General features: G+C 38.2%; 1 protein-coding gene across 12 annotated transcripts in view; it reads left to right on the top strand.

The window, feature by feature from the left end:
* Positions 1-20,864, top strand: part of kiaa1109 (KIAA1109) — a 55,040-nt gene that overhangs the window by 4,154 nt on the left and 30,022 nt on the right. For 10 of the 12 annotated variants that reach the window (XM_084093674.1, XM_084093669.1, XM_084093673.1 and 7 more), the window contains exons 2-37: positions 1,422-1,521; positions 2,253-2,369; positions 2,471-2,549; positions 2,723-2,787; positions 3,030-3,204; positions 3,687-3,768; positions 3,952-4,145; positions 5,796-5,875; positions 6,014-6,161; positions 6,826-6,982; positions 7,156-7,234; positions 8,052-8,143; positions 8,776-8,893; positions 8,974-9,129; positions 10,071-10,168; positions 10,306-10,484; positions 10,598-10,704; positions 11,250-11,443; positions 12,050-12,259; positions 12,429-12,566; positions 12,670-12,846; positions 13,905-14,033; positions 14,127-14,246; positions 14,452-14,732; positions 14,816-15,060; positions 15,141-15,336; positions 15,798-16,608; positions 17,281-17,351; positions 17,441-17,614; positions 18,094-18,214; positions 18,295-18,441; positions 18,528-18,649; positions 18,796-18,980; positions 19,308-19,529; positions 19,611-19,822; positions 19,921-20,072. In XM_084093674.1, coding sequence (XP_083949800.1) covers positions 1,434-1,521; positions 2,253-2,369; positions 2,471-2,549; positions 2,723-2,787; positions 3,030-3,204; positions 3,687-3,768; positions 3,952-4,145; positions 5,796-5,875; positions 6,014-6,161; positions 6,826-6,982; positions 7,156-7,234; positions 8,052-8,143; positions 8,776-8,893; positions 8,974-9,129; positions 10,071-10,168; positions 10,306-10,484; positions 10,598-10,704; positions 11,250-11,443; positions 12,050-12,259; positions 12,429-12,566; positions 12,670-12,846; positions 13,905-14,033; positions 14,127-14,246; positions 14,452-14,732; positions 14,816-15,060; positions 15,141-15,336; positions 15,798-16,608; positions 17,281-17,351; positions 17,441-17,614; positions 18,094-18,214; positions 18,295-18,441; positions 18,528-18,649; positions 18,796-18,980; positions 19,308-19,529; positions 19,611-19,822; positions 19,921-20,072 — 5,921 coding nt within the window. In that variant the 5' untranslated portion in view covers positions 1,422-1,433. The remainder of the gene's footprint in view (positions 1-1,421; positions 1,522-2,252; positions 2,370-2,470; positions 2,550-2,722; positions 2,788-3,029; positions 3,205-3,686; positions 3,769-3,951; positions 4,146-5,795; positions 5,876-6,013; positions 6,162-6,825; positions 6,983-7,155; positions 7,235-8,051; positions 8,144-8,775; positions 8,894-8,973; positions 9,130-10,070; positions 10,169-10,305; positions 10,485-10,597; positions 10,705-11,249; positions 11,444-12,049; positions 12,260-12,428; positions 12,567-12,669; positions 12,847-13,904; positions 14,034-14,126; positions 14,247-14,451; positions 14,733-14,815; positions 15,061-15,140; positions 15,337-15,797; positions 16,609-17,280; positions 17,352-17,440; positions 17,615-18,093; positions 18,215-18,294; positions 18,442-18,527; positions 18,650-18,795; positions 18,981-19,307; positions 19,530-19,610; positions 19,823-19,920; positions 20,073-20,864) is intronic. The other 2 variants (XM_084093665.1, XM_084093664.1) reach the window with 1 other exon arrangement.

Raw genomic sequence — 20,864 nt, 5'->3', positions numbered from 1 at the left:
AGAGCATCCCAAACATGCTCAATGGGTGACATGTCCGGTGAGTATGCTGGCCATGCAAGAACTGGGATGTTTTCAGCTTCCAGGAATTGCGTACAGATCCTTGCAACATGGGTCCGTGCATTATCATGCTGTGAGGTGATGGTCGTGGATGAATGGCACAACAATGGGCCTCAGGATCTCGTCACGGTATCTCTGTGCATTCAAAATGCCATCAATAAAAGGCACCTGTTTTCGTTGTCCATAACATACGCCTGCCCATACCATAACCCCACCGCCACCATGGGCCACTCGATCCACAACGTTGACATCAGCAAACTGCTCACCCACACGACGCCATACACGCTGTCTGCCATCTGCATTGTACAGTGAAAACCGGGATTCATCCATGAAGAGAACCCCTCATCGAATGTGAGCACTTGCCTACTCAAATCGGTTACGACGACAAATGGCAGTCAGGTTGAGACCCCGATGAGGACGACGAGCATGCAGATGAGCTTCCCTGAGACGGTTTCTGACAGTTTGTGCAGAAATTCTTTGGTTATGCAAACCGATTGTTGCAGCAGCTGTCTGGGTGGCTGGTCTCAGATGATCTTGGAGGTGAAGATGCTGGATGTGGAGGTCCTGGGCTGGTCTGATTACACGTGGTCTGCGGTTGTGAGGCCGGTTGGATGTACTGCCAAATTCTCTGAGACGGCTTATGGTAGAGAAATGAACATTCAGTTCATGGGCAACAGCTCTGGTGGACAGTCCTGCAGTCAGCATGCCAATTGCACGCTCCCTTAAACTTGCGACATCTGTGGCATTGTGCTGTGTGATAAAACTGCACATTTTAGAGTGGCCTTTTATTGTGGCCAGCCTAAGGCACACCTGTGCAATAATCATGCTGTCTAATCAGCATCTTGATATGCCTCACCTGTGAGGTGGATGGATTATCTCGCCAAAGGAGAAGTGCTCACTAACACAGATTTAGACAGATTTGTGAACAATATTTGAGAGAAATATGCCTTTTGTGTACATAGAAAAAGTCTTAGGTCTTTGAGTTCAGCTCATGAAAAATGAGGGCAAAAACAAAAGTGCGTTTATAATTTTGTTCAGTGTATGTAGACTTCCTCTTCAGCAAAAGCGCTGTACTTCATGAGGCTCAAATAAGCTCACATGACTGGAAACATGCACGTATTACATTACCAAAACATTAAAATGTGCTGTACATAACACGGAGTGCTAATTATGTGAATGTCTTCATAAATTGATGGTGGATAACTTTGGGACAGTTAATGAACTATTTCTGTCTTTAATCTAAGAACCTCCTTTTTTGCACACTGGGTTTGTGAATAGTCTGCTGATTGTGCATTGGCGGTGTACTTGATAAGTCAGAGGTTTATGTGTAATTTGATAGTGATGGCTGTTCTTTTTATCTGCAGTGGGGTGTAACCATGGACAAAAACAACAGTTTCCCCAGTTATGGTGAATTAGATGACTACCTTGCCAGTCGCAACTCTAACTTTGTGTGGCTTCTCGTTGGTAAGTGGGCATCTGATGTGATTTATACATTTTTTGTGGTCTGCACATCATAATCAGCTAAGCTGTCTACACTGGTGCCCAGTTAGAGTTATTTGCTCAATTTATTGTTAAGCATGCAGTTGAGGGATTCATTGATATGTATAGTGGATATTGTACGATTATGCACAGTTTCAGCATTCCCAATGTAGACAGACTCAAGTTGACATGACACAATGTTCGGTGCAGACACAAGTATTATATACTCTGCCGTTCAAAAGTTTGGAGTCAACAATTACTTTTTTTATTAATACAGGAAGAACGCATTCAATTGATCAATAGTGTCAGTAAATGCATTTAAAATTCTACTAAAGATTTCTGTTTCAAATAAATGCTGTTCTTTTGAAAAGAAAATTCCAACAAAAATCAGCATATTAGAATCATTTCTGAAGGATCATGATTCAGCTTTATTATCATAGGAGTAAATTACATTTTAAAATATAATTAAATGTTATTTTAAATTTTACAATATTACTGTTGTACTGTTGTTGTTTTTTTTAATCAAATAAATGCAGTCTTAGTGAGCATAAGAGACTTCTTAAAAAAAAAAAAAAAACCTTTACAAAAATAGTACCAACCCCAAACTTTTAAACGGTAGTGTATGTCTCTTGCCAGATTAGTTTAGACCGTGTTATTTGCTCTGTAAGGGTAATATTCAGTTATTGAGGCCAGAGGTTTAAACATGTTTTCCACAGCCACTATTATGTCATGCGGATGGATCATATACCTGACATACTACAATTCCCGCAATATCGGACTCGTCCTCACCCTCATCATTAACCGACTCTATAAGAATGGATACATACACATCGGTGAGTTAGTCTCAATTCTGTTTTTATTTGCTAATTTTTCATGATTGATTTTTCTTTTCCTTCCATTTATTTATTTATTTATTTATTTATTTATTTTACAGGCTCATTTTCATTCTCTGTGCTGTCCGGCAAGGTTATGTTCCGAGATGTCTATTTCATCAATGAAGATATGTCTATCAGGTACACAGACACATTACAACTCTTTGTCCTTTATTTAATTCCTATCCTATTTTATTCCTATTTATGCTCAGTTGACACTCCTCTTATTACTGTTGTCTGTTTGTTGACCATTATCAAATCTTTTATGGGTTATATCTTTACTCTATATTTACTATTGTCAACTTATTTTTCAGAATTCAAGATGGGTTACTCATATTTCGTTGGTGGCAGATGTACAACCCCAAACAGAAACAACATGGTCAGTGCAAACACATAACAAACAACTCGCAAAAATTGTGACAACTTTATTTTGCTGCATTTATTCAACTGACATGTTTAATAATAACATTAATCCCAACATTTTTGTAAACATTTTTTTTGTAATTGTTGCTCTTTGATTGGATTGATCTGTACTTATATGTTGATTTAATGACAATTCTCCACAAATTGTGGGAGAAATGCATGTATAATGATATTTTAATGGTTCTACTGTGTTTCCAGACCCAAAGGCTGAGACACGGCTCTATGTCACTGTTAACGGCTTTGAGTTCCATGTGTATAATCGCACGGATCTGTATGCTCGGCTCCAGGAAATATTTGGCCTAGAGCCCACCCTTATCCCACCCCATCGGGATGAGGAGAAAGGGCGAGAGCAAAGGGATAAATCCTTAGAGAGGTAAACACTGCACTAATAGAGCAAAAACTACTTAGATTCTGGTACATAAGATCAAAGGCGAGGTAATTTTTGAAATGTTCAAATACTTTTTTTCCTGGCTCAGCTTTTATTATGCAGAAATAACAATAAATAAGCTATTTATAGACTGATGTCTTCAGTTTGTAGACAGACCAGGCCAACATAAAAAAATCTGTCTGCTGAACAATGGATGATGGAAAGTGTTTGTGACACCTGTTTGAAAAAGTGAATTATTCTTTTGTTTGTTGACGTTAATGGTGCAGATATTACGTACTCCTTTCACCTTTAATGTAGCAAAATTAAATGGGTTTGTTTAATTTGCCAACATGAAGTGCAGACTGTGTTTGTGATGGCTACATATCCATTGATTGATTGTTCATTGAATTTTCTGTCTAAATATTTGCTTGGAAGCATTCGCTTTATCGGTTCTCGTGAATGAAGATGTGTTTTTGGTATTTTTGAAGTGTTCATATCAAAGCTGAGACTCAGGAACCGTCGTCTTCCTGGAGGTCTCTCATCCCCGTCTTCAAAGTCAACATCAGTACAGTGAGTATTGCAGTCACAGTTTCTCCCATTCACCTGTCTGACATCAGCATGCTGCTACCTGCGTCATTCATAGCCTATATTTAGAGCCGTACAATCTTCTGAAACATCACGAGGGACTGAAATAAACACTCTTGATATTGGCCATTCTTCAACTTGCATAACTCTCGCTGGTCTTGCCCTCAGGGTCGCGTAGCATTTGGAAATCACCATCTTCCTCAAACCCTCTGTATGAATTTTGATGACGCCTTCCTGACATATGCCACCAAACCACCCAGCAGCCACTTGGATCAGTTCATGCACATTGTAAAGGGTTCTCTGGAGAACGTCCGCGTCATGCTGGTGCCCAGCCCTCGATACCTGGGCCTTCAGAATGATGAGTGAGTCTAATAATCTCTAGTCTATCAGATTAGATTAGATTAGATTAGATTAGATTAGTTTAGATTCTACTTTATTGTCATTGTGCAAGTAGAGAGCCAATGAAATTGCTATCTATCTAACCTGATATATTATTTTAAGACTGCATTAAATCATTTAAGCACAGATTTTGGTTCTGTGACGTGTTAATTATTGAATCAGTCCTTTGATGAGTCCTTTGTAAATAGCTTTAAGTTTACACTTCCTCTCAAAAGTATGGAGTATTTGTGGCTTACCGAGGATGCATTTATTTAATCTAAAATACAGTAAAACTGTAATATTGTGAAGTATTATTAAAATGGTTCTATATCTATATCCTCAGTGATGAACCATGATTTGTTTGCTAATGGCAAATTGTAGTAAAAGGATGGGCATTATCATTCTAGGCATATTATTTGAATTTTTTTTTATATGTTTTTGAGTGCAAGATTTGTCATCAATATCTTTGGTCATTTTCTGTTCTTCGACTCATTTTAACATCTTGCATATATAACACATGGACTAAAGGGTGCAAAGCGGATTTCATGGGGTATTTAAATAACGTTATGTTGCAAATGCAGATGGTATGAAGTATGGCTAGTGGTCGACCGATAATGTTTTTTTGATTGGCGATATCTTAGAGAACAGGGTGTGTTATATATATATATATATATTTATACTTGATATTTAATAAATTAGAAATAAATAATTTGAAAATGAATTTAAAAAATACCGCTAAAATAAAAATGACCACTTCAGTGCAAATGATGTGTAGTATAAATAGAGAAGATGCTATGTACAACTGATAATGAGGTATATGTGGCCAGTGACCATACCGATGCACATGGCATTGTGTATAAATAGAATATGGAAGAATATGGCAATATGACTGGATTGATGCAGAATAACAGGGTATAATAAATGACAAATGACCACTGCAGTTCAAAATTATATGATATACAAACAGAGTTAAGAAGAGGAGGGACATTTCTTAGTTACACAAGCAACACTTTTGTACAGCTTTTTTTACACAGTTATACCTGGTAATGACAAGTGACCATTGCAATGCAAAGCACATGGTTATAATAGAGCACTGAGTGACACAGGGTGAAAATAATGCTTCAGATAATGAGGTCAAGTATTGTTAAAATAGTGCAAATCTGCAAAATGGCAGAAATACAGTACAGATTGTTCAGCTACAGATGTGAAGTTGGACACTGCTTTAGGTGAAGCAGCCAGAGTGAGAGTACCATAGTCTTTCACTGCACTATTGTTATTTGAATATTATTATCAAGGGTTATTAATGTGCTGTTTTAAACACAAGGCTAATTTAATTAATCAGAGCTGTTCATTTTTCATTAGTTACAATTAGATGCACTGATCTGTGTTGAATTTAATTTAGATTGAAAATAATATTAACATAATGACCTGAACATTAATTGCTTCTCATATAGATCAGGTTTTTCCCAATGCCAATTATGGATTAGCTGAAAGTAAATGCAGGTTAATTTTCATTGATGAATGAACTGCTATGCTTGAAGATTAGTGTTGGTTGTCAACCGCTTGATCAATAATGATTAGTGATCTGTTAGAGTGATGTAGCAGTTGTCTAAAAAGTGATTTCTTGTCTCTAGACCTCCCAGGCTCATGGGGGAGGGATTTGTGGTCATGCAGTCCAATGATGTGGACATCTATTACTACCAGGATGAACCAGGTGAACATATGCTTTGTCTTTCATTAATTTTGAAAGTATAAGGCTGGGTTGTTGGGTATAATCACTTAAACAGTGGGTATTTTGGTGTAGATTAAGTGTCTTCACATAAATGTTTCCTCTGTATGAATGATTTTTTAGGTTTGGTCCCAGAGGAAGTGGAGAATGGAGATACAGAAGCCTGCTCTGAAGATGCCAAACTACAGGACTTGCCTCCATGCTGGGGTTTGGACATTGTATGTGGCAAAGGAACAGACTTTAACTACGGCCCATGGGCTGACAGACAGAGGTACCTGCACACAATCACACTAATATGGTTGTAGTTGGCCGTGTTTTTGTTATTCAGGTTATACAAGGCTTATTAAAGCTACTAAATTTATGTGGAGTTCTGTTTTTCTTGTCAATATTGCTGTTTGATTGTTAATACTAATGCAAAAGACAGCAGCAGGCACAGATCTGATATTTCAAAACACATTTTCATAATTTACCATTGACTTGGTACTGAAGTACTGGTACACCACTGTTCAAAGTTTGATGTCTGTAAGATTTTGTATCTGTTTTTTAAATTAGTTTCTTAGGATCACCAAGGCTAAATTCACAGTGTAGTCTAACTATTTTCTATTTTAATATATTTTAAAATGTAATTTATTCCTGTGATGGCAAGGCTGAATTTTCAGCAGCCAACACTCCAGTCTCAGGTCCACATGATCCTTCAGAAATCATTCAAATATGATCATATTATGCTTCTCAAGAAACGTTTTTTTATTATTATCAATGTTGAAAACAGTTGTGCTGCTTAATATTTTTGTGGAAACCATTATAGATTGCAATAGAGATCATTATAAATCTTTGCTATCACTTTTGATCAATTTAATTTCTTAATTACCCCAAACATTTGAATGATACTGTACTTTTATAGTCCATTCTTGACATTTGTGATTTGACCCCTACAGAGACAGCCTGTGGAAGTTCTTCCTGCCTGCAGACTATCAGCCAATGAAAGTGAGCGATGTTGCCACACCAGGCAAACCCCGACAAATCCTCGCCTTTGAGCTGCGTATGAACATCATAGCTGATGCAACAATAGACTTGCTATTCACCAAAAATAGGGTATTTACATGCACACACTCCTAATGATTCATTTCTGAGTCTCACACTCCTATGTGTAAATGTTTTCTAGGGCAATGTAGGCTTACAATCATAAGAATATAAAAAATCCTGAGCAAGAATGTGGACCTCTGTCTTTGTTCATTCACTAACCCATAATCCATTTGGCTTCACAGGAGACTAATGCAGTCCATGTGAATGTAGGAGCAGGTTCTTACCTCGAGGTCAACATACCCATGACTGTTGGGGAGAATGGTAACTGTCAAAGCTTACGGAAAAATTACGCAAGTAGTTTTTGAGGGTGACATTTGACAGTTTTGTTTGTTTAAATGTACACTATATAACTTTGGGTTGAAAAACAAAACTGCTTGCATTTCACGGAAGAACGTTGTTTTGGTTGTGCTTCGGCTCTGCGTGACTGCGAATGAATACGACCCTTCACAATTGATAATGCTTTACAATGAACTCTGTTAGAGCTAATAATGGCAATTTATCTGTTCAATAAAATACCTTGCTCACCTGTTGAGTAGTAAACACCATCTCCGCATCACTTTTACAACATTTAAAATCCCTCAGTTCTCTCTCGCCATCTACGAAAAGCCAAGCCAATGTTGATTCTTGTTTTATTACGAGCTTTGTCGCGTTCACTTTTTGCCAGCAGACTCTCCTCTGTTCCCGGAGGTTAGAAATTTAGCGTGCTCCATGTCAACCTCATCGTGACAACTATCCTATGCCACTACCACACCATATACGCGTCAAAGTAGCCGGAGCAAATAAACAAAGTAGCGACGTATGTAAGCAAATTCCCGCCAAAACTATCCTGTCAGGTATAACATATAAAGACTTATAATAGACTTAGCGTAGTGAATCAGGGTAAGAGAAAAACACCTTGTGGAAGAAGGATTGATGATGTATTGACTCATTATTTAAATTTTATTAATTTTAAACAAAAAAAAGTTACATAATGTACATTTAATGTAAATTTCACTTGACGCATTATATTATGAATGGCAATTTTCCCCTCCTGTTTCATATCTTGCTAATACTGTTTTTGTCTTTAACCTCTGTTTAGGTTATTCTCCCACTGTTAAAGGCCAGTTATTACATGTTGATACAACCAGCAGTATGCAGTACAGGACACTGCTAGAGGCTGAGATGCTTGCTGTGAGTACGGATCATGGTTTTGTGTGTTTGTAAAAGATATGCAAATTTGACTAGTCTGGTCTGACCTATTCATACAGACTCCAAGCATAGCCCTTCAAATAAGCTGAGTAACTAAACTTTTAATGCAGAAAACTATGCTATTCTTCACTAAAACAGGTAAAGGGAACATTGCTTGCTGCAGGCGATTTGAGATCTGACAGTAATTGTCTTGATATTTATTGTCGAAGATGGGAAATTTGTTACAAAACTTGAATTTAGAGAAGTAATCTTTGTAATATTTCAGATATTGCATATTATGAGGCCAATTTCCAATTTGCTGACATTTGCCCACAATCTTTGGGGAGGACATAGATGTGTTTTGGGCTTTTGAAACAAGTGATGATTATAAATTCTGAGTTTTATTAGTGATAACTGTAATAGTACCTATGATAAAAACAATTAAATCTACACATTTTCTTAATTCTCTTAAATGTTCAGCTTAAAAAGGCATGGGCCATTTTTTGCATCATATTCCCCAAATAACACTTATAGTACCTTAAAATCCTAAAGCTAAAATAAACTAAATTTAAAAAGCTAAATAAAACAACTGGTAAACTATCCTGCATATTAACAACTGTCTTTGAACTCCTCAGTTTCATGTCATAGCCAGTTATCCGCGAGTGTGGAATATGCCCCAGTCCTGGCAGTGTGAAATCGAGGTTTACAAAGCCACGTACCACTTCATCTATGCACAGAAAAACTTCTTCACAGGTAATGTTTCTCTCTTACCTGTAAGTTACCATGAGCTGATATCTGTCCTCCGGCTGACCTCCTCCTGTTGTGATCTGTAGATCTGATCCAGGACTGGGCCAGCGACAGTGAACCGGACATCTACTCATTCGTTCCATATTCATGGAAGTTTAAGATACTTTTTCACCAGTTTGAGATGATTTGGGCCGCCAATCAGCACAACTGGATCGACTGCTCCACCAAACAGCAGGAGAATGGTAAGCAAGACTTTCATAATGGATGCAAGACTGAAAAATAATATAGAGTTTGAGAAATGAAAACACTATAAGGAAATCTAACAAATTAATACGGCTTTGAAAACGCACGGCACGTAATTCCGAAACTATAGAATTCTATAAACTAGTTACTAATCAACTAGCTGGTTATTGGAAGATTAGTCAACCCATTTCTAATTGTGTATGATGTTTCCACATGATGGTGGTTTGAATTGTATTTGTTGGATTATATTAAAATAGATTTTTTTCTATTGTCCAAAAGTTGGTCTATCAACTTTTTTTTAAAAGATCTACGGTTCTATCGTTTCTTCGTCCAAAAGAAGGACGAAGAAGAGATTTTGTGTTTTATTTATTTATTGATTACTTGCTGATTGATTGATTCACTAATTTTTTTATTTGTATGTTTATTTATATAATAATTAATAATAATAATAATAATAATAATAATAATTTAATTTGTATAGCACCTTTCATACAACAAATACAGCTCAAAGTGCTTTACAATAAGCACTAAGAACTTCACATAAGACCAAATTAAAAAACCATAAATAATATAACATAAGATTAAACACGCTTTCTAATTAAAAATTAAAAGTAATAATAGAAGAAAGCATAATACATAGAATGCTTCTGAAAAGTCATTTAGTTAAAAGACAAAGTAAAAATGTTTTAACATTCTTTCAAAATATTTGTATTTTTTCTTTTTTCCTTTTTTTTCAGACTATTTGAGATCTAAACAGATTAGTAGTATGGATAGTAATTTCCATGCTTTGCTGTAGTAGTGCTGAACAAAATGAATTTAGATTGTAAAATGCCATCAAGCTCACTGCTGAACATTAGTTTAAACTCTATAGTTTGGTTTTATTTAGAATTTTCCTTGATTTCTGAAAAACTCACAACCTGCTCATGCTCTTTGTCTGTAGTTTATATCGCTGCCTGTGGGGAAACGCTGAATATTGACTTCACTTTGCCCTTTCACGAGTTTGTCCCGGCCACCTGTAACACACGTTTCTGTTTGAGAGTGAGTGTACACCCTTGCAAACATTTACACGCACTTGTCTGCTGTGCTGAATGTTGTGTGATCAAGCATTACAGCCTGAAATTAAAACATCAGGGTTCACCTAAATCCACTCCTAATGACACTGAACTCCCATACAGGCAGAGGACACAGACATGCGCTTGTGTCTGCCTGACTGTAACCCCAGCCGGTACCCGCTACTCACCCTTACTAAGGATTACCAGCATTACAAGACCCCTCCAGAAAACAATATGCCAACAGAGGGGCAAGGAGCACCTCCCAAAAACAGCAAACCTCGCTGGAGGAACATGACTCAAGCGTGAGTAAAAGAGCACCAGTGCTCTATTTCTGTCCCTCTTCTTTTCTGCTGCCTCTTGCTTGCGCTGCCCTTTGACTCTTCTGTTGTGTGTATGCGTGTGTGTGTGTTTCCAGGGCTGGTTGGGTGGACTGCTGGAGTGTGCCGAACTTCCTGCTGATTATAGACTATACTTGGCATCCCATCTACCCTCAGAAATCTGACCAGCAGCTCAAACAATCATGTAGGTGTTTGAATAATACCAATAAATCATGCAAAAACGTACTGTATAGATAAGTATCTAGTGACCAAAATATGGTAAAACAAATAAAAACTAAAATTTTTTTTAACCAACATCATAAAGTGCACAGTGGGATGCTTTTTAAACTGTATTTATGCTGGACATTTAATTTGGGGCCCATTGGCCAATATGTGAGACCCACATGTTGCCCAAGCTCCGTCTGGCTACTTGTATTTGATCCTATCATTTTCAGAAGAATATAATTATTACACATGATTATATCATTATCTCTTGAGACATGCATGTGTAAGTGCGGAAGTAAATAGAAGATCCTTACATAAAACATAAGATTCTTACATAGAATATTGATACCAAATGTTTTTACTTGTAACTATTACTTATTTATATACAGTTATATATCATATAAAAGCACAAATAAATGTGGCATTTTTTTAAATAAATGGTTTATCAATATTGTATATATAATGTCTGACCTGACCTGAATCTGACCTGTTTACACTTCACCTTACATTACGTGTTTTTTACAGTGTCAGAAATAGAGGAGTCCATGCTGTCAGCACTGCGCCCGCCAGAGCTCGCTCCACCTGTGCCTCCTCCACCTCGAATCTCCTCTGACCCCAGCTTGCTGCCACCTGACCGGTTACATGTGGAGATGGAGCTGAGCCCAGACTCCCACATCACCCTTTATGGTCCTCTCCTCAGAGCGCTGGTGTCCATCAAGGTACACATGTATACATATGCACTCAACTTCAAGTCGCCATGAAACAGAAATTGCGAGAGACTTTTCTTCCGCATTGTGACGTAAATCCCAGTGAATCAGCTTCATGAACAAGAAAGAATGTAGGTTGGGACTTGATTTTGTCCATCTGGAATTGATTGGATGGTTGTGGTTTGCTATTGCTGTGATGTCATGTGAGAGGCAGGTTGTCCCGGCCTCTCGCCATTAAACACGTCATTAGAGAAAAGAAGAGATGTCACTGCAAGAGGGAGGGGAAGTTATTTTGATTAAAGATTATGAGGGCACATGATTTTTTTTTTAAATAATGATGTGCATAGATAAATTATTTATAATTTTCCATTAAAAATAAGAATTGTCAATTTTGATTTCATTGTGACTTTAAACTGTGCAGATGTGTTTATTCAAACTCGTGTTCTACAAAACCCGTTATTTTCCTCTGTGAAACACAAAATGGTAATTCTCTTCCTCTTTTTCCATATAGTGACAGTTCATAATGACAGATACAAATAATAGAGAAATGGGGGCGAGTAAATAATGACTTTTTTTGGCTGCAATATCCCAACGATTGTCGTTGAATGTAATGTGCAGGAAAACTATTTCGGAGAGGATGACATGTACACAGACTTTGAGGAGTCTCTGTCCAGCCCTGTGCTGAGCTCCTGCTCTTCGTCATCTGGTTGGACCAGAGTTGGCCTGGAGGAGAACCGCTCTAAAGACACACCACATCCTCTCTCCTTACGGCCCTGGGACATCACCGTACTCGTCAATCTGCACAAGGTCCATGGACGCCTTCCAACGGTCAGTACCGCTTCAGAGGAGACCGTGTCCTACACATCAGTGATGACATCATTGTTAAATTAGCATATTTGTGATTGTGTGACGATTGTTTTGATGCCTTGCAGGCACTGATATTTCCTTTAGGAATCGCAAGTGTGGTTGTAAGTCTTGTTTGTGCTCTTGTCTGCAGCACTGTAGCAGTGACGGCCCAGAGGGTCCTACAGGCTTCCTGGAGCGTCTTTGCTTTGAGATGAAGAAGGGTTATAAGGAGACCATGCTACAGCTCGTTCTCTCGCCTCTACATGTGTTTGTCAGCGATAACTATCAGGTGGGAGTGGGAGGAAGTGACCCCATTCATATTCTCTCAGGTGCTGGTATTTAAAGTTGTCATGTTTCTGTATTGGGTAATTTATTCCCTTCTGTGTGTTTAGCGGCCTACGGTTGATGCTGTGCTGCGAGATGGGCATCTGAGCCTCTCAGGGTTGCAGATGAGAGCCCACGCCATGTTCTCAGTGGAGGGCTTACCGGCGGGCAGTGACACACTCGAATATGCTTGGCTCATCGACGTTCAGGCTGGAGCTCTTACAGGAAGAGTTAGTGTGCCACAGGTGACTCAGTCATTCATTTTGACACTACAAAAGGGATGCTTGACATTTGTAAAGAAATATTTCTAGCAATATCTGTGGCATAATGACCTCATACAAAGATTATTTTGACGCGTCCCTCTTTGTGTTTGATTGAATGAAAATGTTTACAGAAGTTACACTTATAATAGAAATAAAACAGGCATGTGGGCCAGAGAATTTAAAAGCAAGAATGTGAAGGTTGGGGTTTTGTTAAAGCACCTACAGTATGTGAAAATCCACAGAAAAGAATGTTCGAACATTTAATTGTATTGCTGCTTACTTCCTGTTCGTTTGTACACACTGAGGGACACGTCAAAATTGTCATAGGTAATCAACAGAATGCCACACAAAGACATTTTTTTAATTTTTGTGCTTATTATTAATTTCATCTTATTCATACCTTATACTCTACCAATCAAAAGTAAGATTTTTACATTTTTTTAAAATAAATTAATGCTTTTAATCAGAACGGACACATTATATTGATCAAAAGTGACAGTAAAGACATTTATAATGTTACAAAAGATCTGCATTTCATATAAATCCTGTTCTTTTGAAATTTCTATTCATCAAAGAATCCTGAAAAAAAGTATCACAGTTTCCACAAAAATATTAATCAGCACAACATTGATTCTTTTTCATTATTGATAATACCGTAATAAGAAATGTTACTTGTGCACTAAATGAAATCTGAAATGTTCCTTTTACATCAGTTTAACATTTGTATGAAATATCAAACCAAAAGATCTTTTATAGTTATTATAATGTTGTAAAAAGTACAAAGTTTTTTATTTTTTTTATTTGCCATGCATCTGGCATTTGAGGCTGATATAGCAATAAAAATAAATGTGTCATTGTCATTAATATTATGTATTTATATATAAAGGTAATCCAAACAAATTGTGAACCTTCACATATTTTCCCCCTTAAAAAGCTACTAAGTGTGACACTAAAAGAGAGATTATTCAAGAATTATTATTTTACTCTAGTGACAGCATTAATCACAGTTTAGTGTTAATCACTGGTTGTGTTTGTTTCAGTGTGCGTCTCTTCTGGAGTGGGGCGAGAGCTTTGTGTTTCATGTATTGTCCCGAGAGTTCCAGCTTGAACAGCCAAAACCATCTGTCACCTGCCAACATGGAGTTGATCGTAGAGTCTGTGATGCCAAGGTATTACAGAAACGCTCACACACATCCCCGAGTTGTCATATTCACATCATTTTCAAAATGACTACACTACTGAGTCTTTGTCTGTATGTGTAGAATGCAGCCTTGCCTGGTCCCTGTCGCACATCAGAGGATCTGAAGTACACCATGACTCGACTGACAGTTGATGGAGCCCAGGTTTTCATTGTTGAACATGGATGTGCAGCCAATATTAAGGTTTGTGACTATCAGAGATGATTATGTACACTACCAGTCAAAAGTTTGAAGTAATTAAGTTTTTTTCGTATGTTTTTGAAAGAATCCTCTTATGCTCAACAAGGCTGCATTTATTTAATCAAAAATTAGATTGTAAATTTTGTAAAAAGTTATTGTAAATTAACATTGCGATTTAAAATAACTGTTTTGTCTGTATGCCCATCAGACCGGAGCCTTGCGGTTGGCCACGTGCAATCTGCACACAGCTGCTGTCGGCGAAGGCATCAGTGCCGTTCTGCAAGACGTAGTGATCGCTCAGTTCATCGAGCAACAGGAAGTTGCACGGCTTGGCCTCCCTCCGCCCCTCCTTCGGCGCTCTCATTGGCTCGAAGCCGGTTCGGTGAACTTTAACCTCATGACGGCTGATGTGGCTTTAGCCGCTGACCATCCAGCCAAATATGAGGTCCAGAGGCAGTTCCTGGAGCTTCATGACATGAAAACAAAAAGGTTCAAGCATATCTTTTATTGTATTTTGTCTATTGCTTAATGTACAGGCAAACATATTTACCATATTGTTATGTGTGTTTTAGACTTTGGTTCCTTTGGCCGGAGGAGAAATATAAGCGAAGCCGGAATCGCTGTGGTTGTCTTGGTGGATGCCGTTTTTTCGGCGGCTCGGTTGGTGGCCTGGACTTCTTCCGTTTGGAGGAAATCACACCCTCATCAAGCTCCGCTTTCTCTAGCGTCAGTGCAGAGAGTGACTTGTCCTATGGACAGTCATTATTACATCCAGGAGAATGGATCGTCACTAAGGAAACTCCTAAACTTCCTGATGGTAGATTCCTTTTTGTGTGGCTTTGATGATGCCGATTGGGTTTCATGTAAATTATGCTTACTTTATTGGTTTACTTGCAGCCAAAGGTGTCGCTATGCGAAGAGATGTGTGTTCTCCTGCTCCGATGGTGGACTTGGAGAAACGTGGCCAGCACCTTAGTCTTCACGTACCTCTGCGCTCTCACAGCTCTGCCTCTTCCTCTGAGGAAAACTCTTCCTCCAGTGCTGCCCTGCCTCTGTTAGCTGGAGAACGAGAGAGTCCCTCCCCTTCTATTGAGTGAGTCAGACTCGTGTTTCTGTACCGTATAAAACAATTCCAGTTCCATAACGTCTTAATATCTCAATTGTGAGTTAGTCTTGCAATGGAAACTTTGTATTTTTTTTTTGATCAATTTAATGTTGCTTTGCAGAACCAAATTATTCAGCTTACTCTCCTTTTGAATGGTAGTGTACACTGATTTAAGTTTCACAAATTATGCTAACAGCTGATGTCTTGGTGGTAATAACCGATGATTAATTAGTTCATTTCTGATTAATAAGTCTTGTAGACTGACTCGCTAAAAATAACCAATTCATAAGAATAGGTTGTTTGTTATTTCCTTTTACAACTCCTGCAAATCAGACAGCTAGCGCAAAACTCAATCTTAAAGCGTAAGCTCCAAAAAACTATAAACTGGTTCTGAATAAAAACAGGTTCTCGATTCCCACTACATTTTTGTTTGTATGTGTATTTTACAGTGTGTATGTTTTCAGGTTAATGAATGTAACCACTGATGGTCCAATCCCTGAGGTTCCACCCTTACGCTCTCCGCTCCGCTCTCCTTTAAAGCGCCAGTCCTCTGTCCAATCAGCTCGCCTTGGGAGCACCAAGAGCCTATCAGCTGCTGTCTTCGCAGAGAAAGCCACGCCTCCTACCGGTGTGCAGTTTAGTAGCGAGGTTTCCCGTAGCGACGAGAACGTTCTAGACTCGCCAAGGCAGAGAAGAAGCTACGGAGCATTTCCTTTCACTCCGTCAGCTGATTCTAGCACATTCCATCAATACCGCTCTGTTGACTCCTCCATGTCTGTGGCTGACAGTGAAGCATACTTTAGCGCCAATGAGGAGTTTGAGCCAATCAGTAGCGATGAAGGTCCAGGTACCTATCCAGGGAGGAAACGCAGACGAAGACAACAGGGTCAGCCCCACACAGAACACAGCCGCACCTCCATATACCACAGTGTGGAAGGACCTCTGTCAATCGCTGAGAGCCGCCCACCTCCGATACCTAGCCATACCTCCCAAGCCTCATTTGTCTCTGCACTTGGATTGGAGGAGGAGGGATCTGTTGAAACCGAGAAGGCGGACACTGGCCTTCTGACAACACAGCCACATTTAATGGCTTGTTACCAAACTTACCTTGCACATTATCATGTGTCAAACTGGACTGTTAAGCAGCCAACCAATAAGAGAACATCTAAGTCATCACTGCATCGCCCACTTGACCTTGACACGCCTACAAGTGAGGAGAGCTCCGCCTCCTTTGACCAGTTGTCCATCCCGTCTTTTAAGGTAAATATTTTTTCCAAGTTTTTCCTTCATTGTAAAATATTATTTATGCAGCGGTGAATTTTATGAAGAAATGTCCAGGTCATATTTCACCACCAATATCGGGAACAAATATTATTTGCATAAATAAAATGAATTATATTTGTATTTCCTGAAAAAATTAGCAACCCTTCCCAAATGAATAGTAATTTATGAATATATTTAACTATATATCAAACATTTTATAAATATAAATGTTTTAAAAAAGAAGCCCTGTCCTTAAATTAATATATACATGTATACATTTATTTATTGTCCTGTGTATATAAATTGTAAATTATATAACATTATTAATTTTATTATATAAATTGTAAAGTACTTTTTATATAGTAATGTGAAATAATGTTATTGTCATGAATAATAATTATTAATTAATTTTAAAAGTAATTAGTAATTAATATTGATTCTAATTCTTTAAATATAAATATTTAAATAAAGACATTACAGAATGTTCATATTCTAAATTAACAGTATGTAATATGATAATTACATAATACATTTAATTTTCTTCATGCAAAGAGTAACTTTGGGGTAAAATTACCTGTTTAAGTTCTTTGTAAAAGTCACCCATGTGTAAGCATGTTGTTTGTTCTTTCATTATATGTTGTCAATAATTGTATCTGTGCCCTTTTATAGATGGTGAAGGCCGGTTTGTCTGCCAGCTCTCTATTGGACAGAGGAGTTCAGCTCATGGGCGATATAAATAGGTAATACGAGACATATCAAATCAACAGTGGTTGTTTCAGTATCAAGCAGCATAATTACAAGCATGCATTTTGTGTGCATGTATCTGCAGCACACCTTACACACCCCTTGACAAGCGGGCGATGGACAACACTGATGAGGACACAGTGACAGAGGACTGGACCCTTGATCAGCCTCTTGCCCAGACGAGAACCACAGCCATCGTAGAGGTCAAAGGGGCGGTCAATGTGGTCCTGACTCCTTTAGTAGCTGAAGCATTAGACAGGTCAGACATCACAGCAGCTCTCACATTGCCCACCTTGTGCTTAAAAACCCCAAGACACCAAAATTATGGTTTTTAGTTCAGTCTGATATTATGATAATATTAAATAATCAAAGAGATAGACTGCATTTTTATGAATAAAACAATAGTCAGTATTATCATGAATAATGTGGCTGAAATACATTTTTGTGTTGTTTTTTGGTTTGTTTCTTGAATGCCTTTGGTTGACTAATCATGCACTACACAGTTTTTGTCCAAACAAATGTTCTCTGGAATGAGAATGTCCCTTTTCCTAATACCAACTGCATCTGACTTGCATCCAAATCATGGCTGTGATATGCCTAAAGCCTATTGGCTGTTTAGAAAAGGAACAAACATAGGAAATAACTCACAGGAAAGAAAAATGTTCTCGTCAAGTGATTTAATGGGGTCTTTACTAAATGCCACAGTGTTTGTGAAATCATCTTTGTTGTTCTGTCCAGGTACATTGAGTCCATGGTTCACTTTGCCAGTATTCGCCATCCTGCATCAATCCTGGATGACCTGCACGGGAAAGTGCTTAATGAAGTGTATCAGATCAGTAAATCCACTGTCTCTGAGTCTGTAAGTGATCAATACCAACATAGAGACGTGACAGCACACTCAGTCTTTAACGTGATCATGATGAATGTTGCGTTTTCCAGAGCACAGCGAAAGCAGAGCACAAAATATCTAAGACAGAGGGAACCACCCCTGGGTCTCTGAGCACACCGCATGGACAAACCGATCTGTCAATCAAGCCTGACAATGTGAAGATAAAGGGTTTGCAGGCTAATGTCACAGTCCCAAAGGTACCTGTTTGTGTGTGTGTATGAAAGGGAGAAAGCTTGTTATGTAAAAATGGTAGACGTAAATATGTGTGCATGTTTTTTTGCAGGTGAATCTTTGTGTACTCCAGGCATCCGTAGAAGAAGGTTCACCCTCCAATAAGAGTGTCACACATGTCTCTCTCGTGGCCTTGTGTTTTGACCGGATTGCTACTCAGCTGCGCATGAATAGGTAACTGCAAATGTATAATTTATATATATATATATATATATATGTATATGTATGTATGTATGTATGTATGTATGTGTGTGTGTGTGTGTATGTATGTATGATTTTGACAGTTTGTACTGCTCTGACTGTTAATGTGTGATGTGTAGGGGTATAGTGGAGGACACAGAAAAGCCCTCTGCTATGATGGAGAAGTACTCGTCTGCATCTAAAATGGCACCTCAGTCCAGCGGTTCTCTCCGCTCTAATGCTGGGATCGAGAAAGGCAAGGAGATCGCAGCTAGACTCAACATACATCGCATACACAGCCAACTCCGCGGCCTGGACTCATCAGGTACACACACACACTCAAATTTATATCCATATGTATACTATATTTATTACACGTCTCTTGAGAATACTCTGATTGGTCAGCTGCTGCATTCTGCAGTCAAATAATTTTGTATCATAACATTATAAATGACATTGTCTCTCCTATCGCATGGATTTTCCGTTTTATTAGAAGTTATTCTAATCTATAATAAATAATTTAACAGATTAGTCAATATTATCAATAATAATTTATGACAGAAATACATTTTTGTTTTTTTGTGCATGTTTTATTTATTGAATGCCTTTTGGAATTGTAATTAAGTTTGTTCCATATTTATGTTTTTAACAGACCTTGGGGCTTGTGCCATCACTGCCATTCCTTTCAAAAAGTCCAAGGTTCTCTTCAGTTTGGAAGAAACTGATGACTTTGTTTTAGTGGATGAGACTGAGCCCTCCATCTCTACTGAGCACGTCCCAGAACACACCCCTGACCATGCTCGCTCTGGGGCCAGTCCTGAGAAATGGGGTTGGATTATGTTTGAGTGTGGGATTGAGAACCTCACTGTCAAAGGTATTATACACATGTGAATTTCAGATAGCATTAAAAAATCGTATTTCAGGAGTAAGAAATGCATGTCTGGATCTTCCTCAGGTGGGCGGCAGTCAGGGGCCGTGCTCTACAGTGCTTTTGGGGTGATGGGCGAGGCCGACAACGGCGTCAGGATTGGAGTCTCGAAATCAAACGGTTCTAGTGGTTCTCAGACAGGAAGTGGCTACAGCACTGATGTATCTGATGATAACCTGCCCAATGATGGACAGAGCCCTGCCTCTGAGCCCAACAACAATTCAGACTCTGATGAACAGGTTCTCATATGTTGTTCACTTATAGTTAATGTCCATTTGAGATCTTTCCTTGGGTCTTTGTTTCTCACATTATTTCTCACTCATGTTTGTCTGTGCAGGATGAGGGAGTGGAGTCAGATGATCTGAAAAAGGACCTGCCCCTCTTGCCTCCGCCTCCTGACTCCAGCAGTATGAAGCTGACTATAAAGGAGATCTGGTTCAGCTTTGCTGCGCCAACCAACATTCGATCTCAAGCTCCAGCCATGTCCAGGTACACATGTAAAAATAAAGAATATTTGTATAAAATAAAAAAAATTATAATGTATATTATATATAATATTATTATATAATATACTATATATATATTAGTTCTGATATCCAGATAGTTCTGTTATCCAGAAAGCAGAGTGTCCGATGGCATATGCTTTCTGGATATCAGAATGTGCCAAAAATCTATAATAATATTAATAATAACAATTAATTAATCAGACTGCAAGTGATGCAAAATAATGTTATCCGCTACCTGTTAAATGCACCCCCTAGGACTCATATTGGCAGAGATGCTTTTAAAAGAGTAGGTCTGTTGCCAGTACAGGTTAGAGTGGAGCAGTTAAAGCTGAATCATATGTATAATGTTATAAATGGTTCTGCTCCCAAATATTTACTGTCCAATATAAAAATGGTTCATACACAGCATTACCATAATACTAGGGCCAGTATCCGTTCTTGTAAAGTGCCCAGAGTCAACAATGCAGCTGGAAGTTCTTTTTTTTATACAGGTATCATGTTGTGGAATAATTTGCCAATTTCCCTCAAAATGGTAAATACCAGAGGGACTTTTAGATACCAGGTTAAGGCCCTTTTATGGAATAGAGTAGCTGATCTTTTTAACTAGCACTGAGTGATTTATGATTGCCTGTTTTTAGGATGTTGTTGAAATCCGGATGATTTGTGTAAATGTTTTTGTCTTTGACTTATAATAGGTCTTTGTTTGTGTGAATTGTTTTACCACCAAGGACCATGTTGGAAATAAGTGTTTACACTTTTACATGTTATCCTTTGG

This window comes from Abramis brama (genome assembly GCF_963993115.1).
Source record: "Abramis brama genome assembly, chromosome: 19".
NCBI classification, from domain to species: domain Eukaryota; kingdom Metazoa; phylum Chordata; class Actinopteri; order Cypriniformes; family Leuciscidae; genus Abramis; species Abramis brama.
This window is presented reverse-complemented; position numbering and strand designations above follow the sequence as displayed.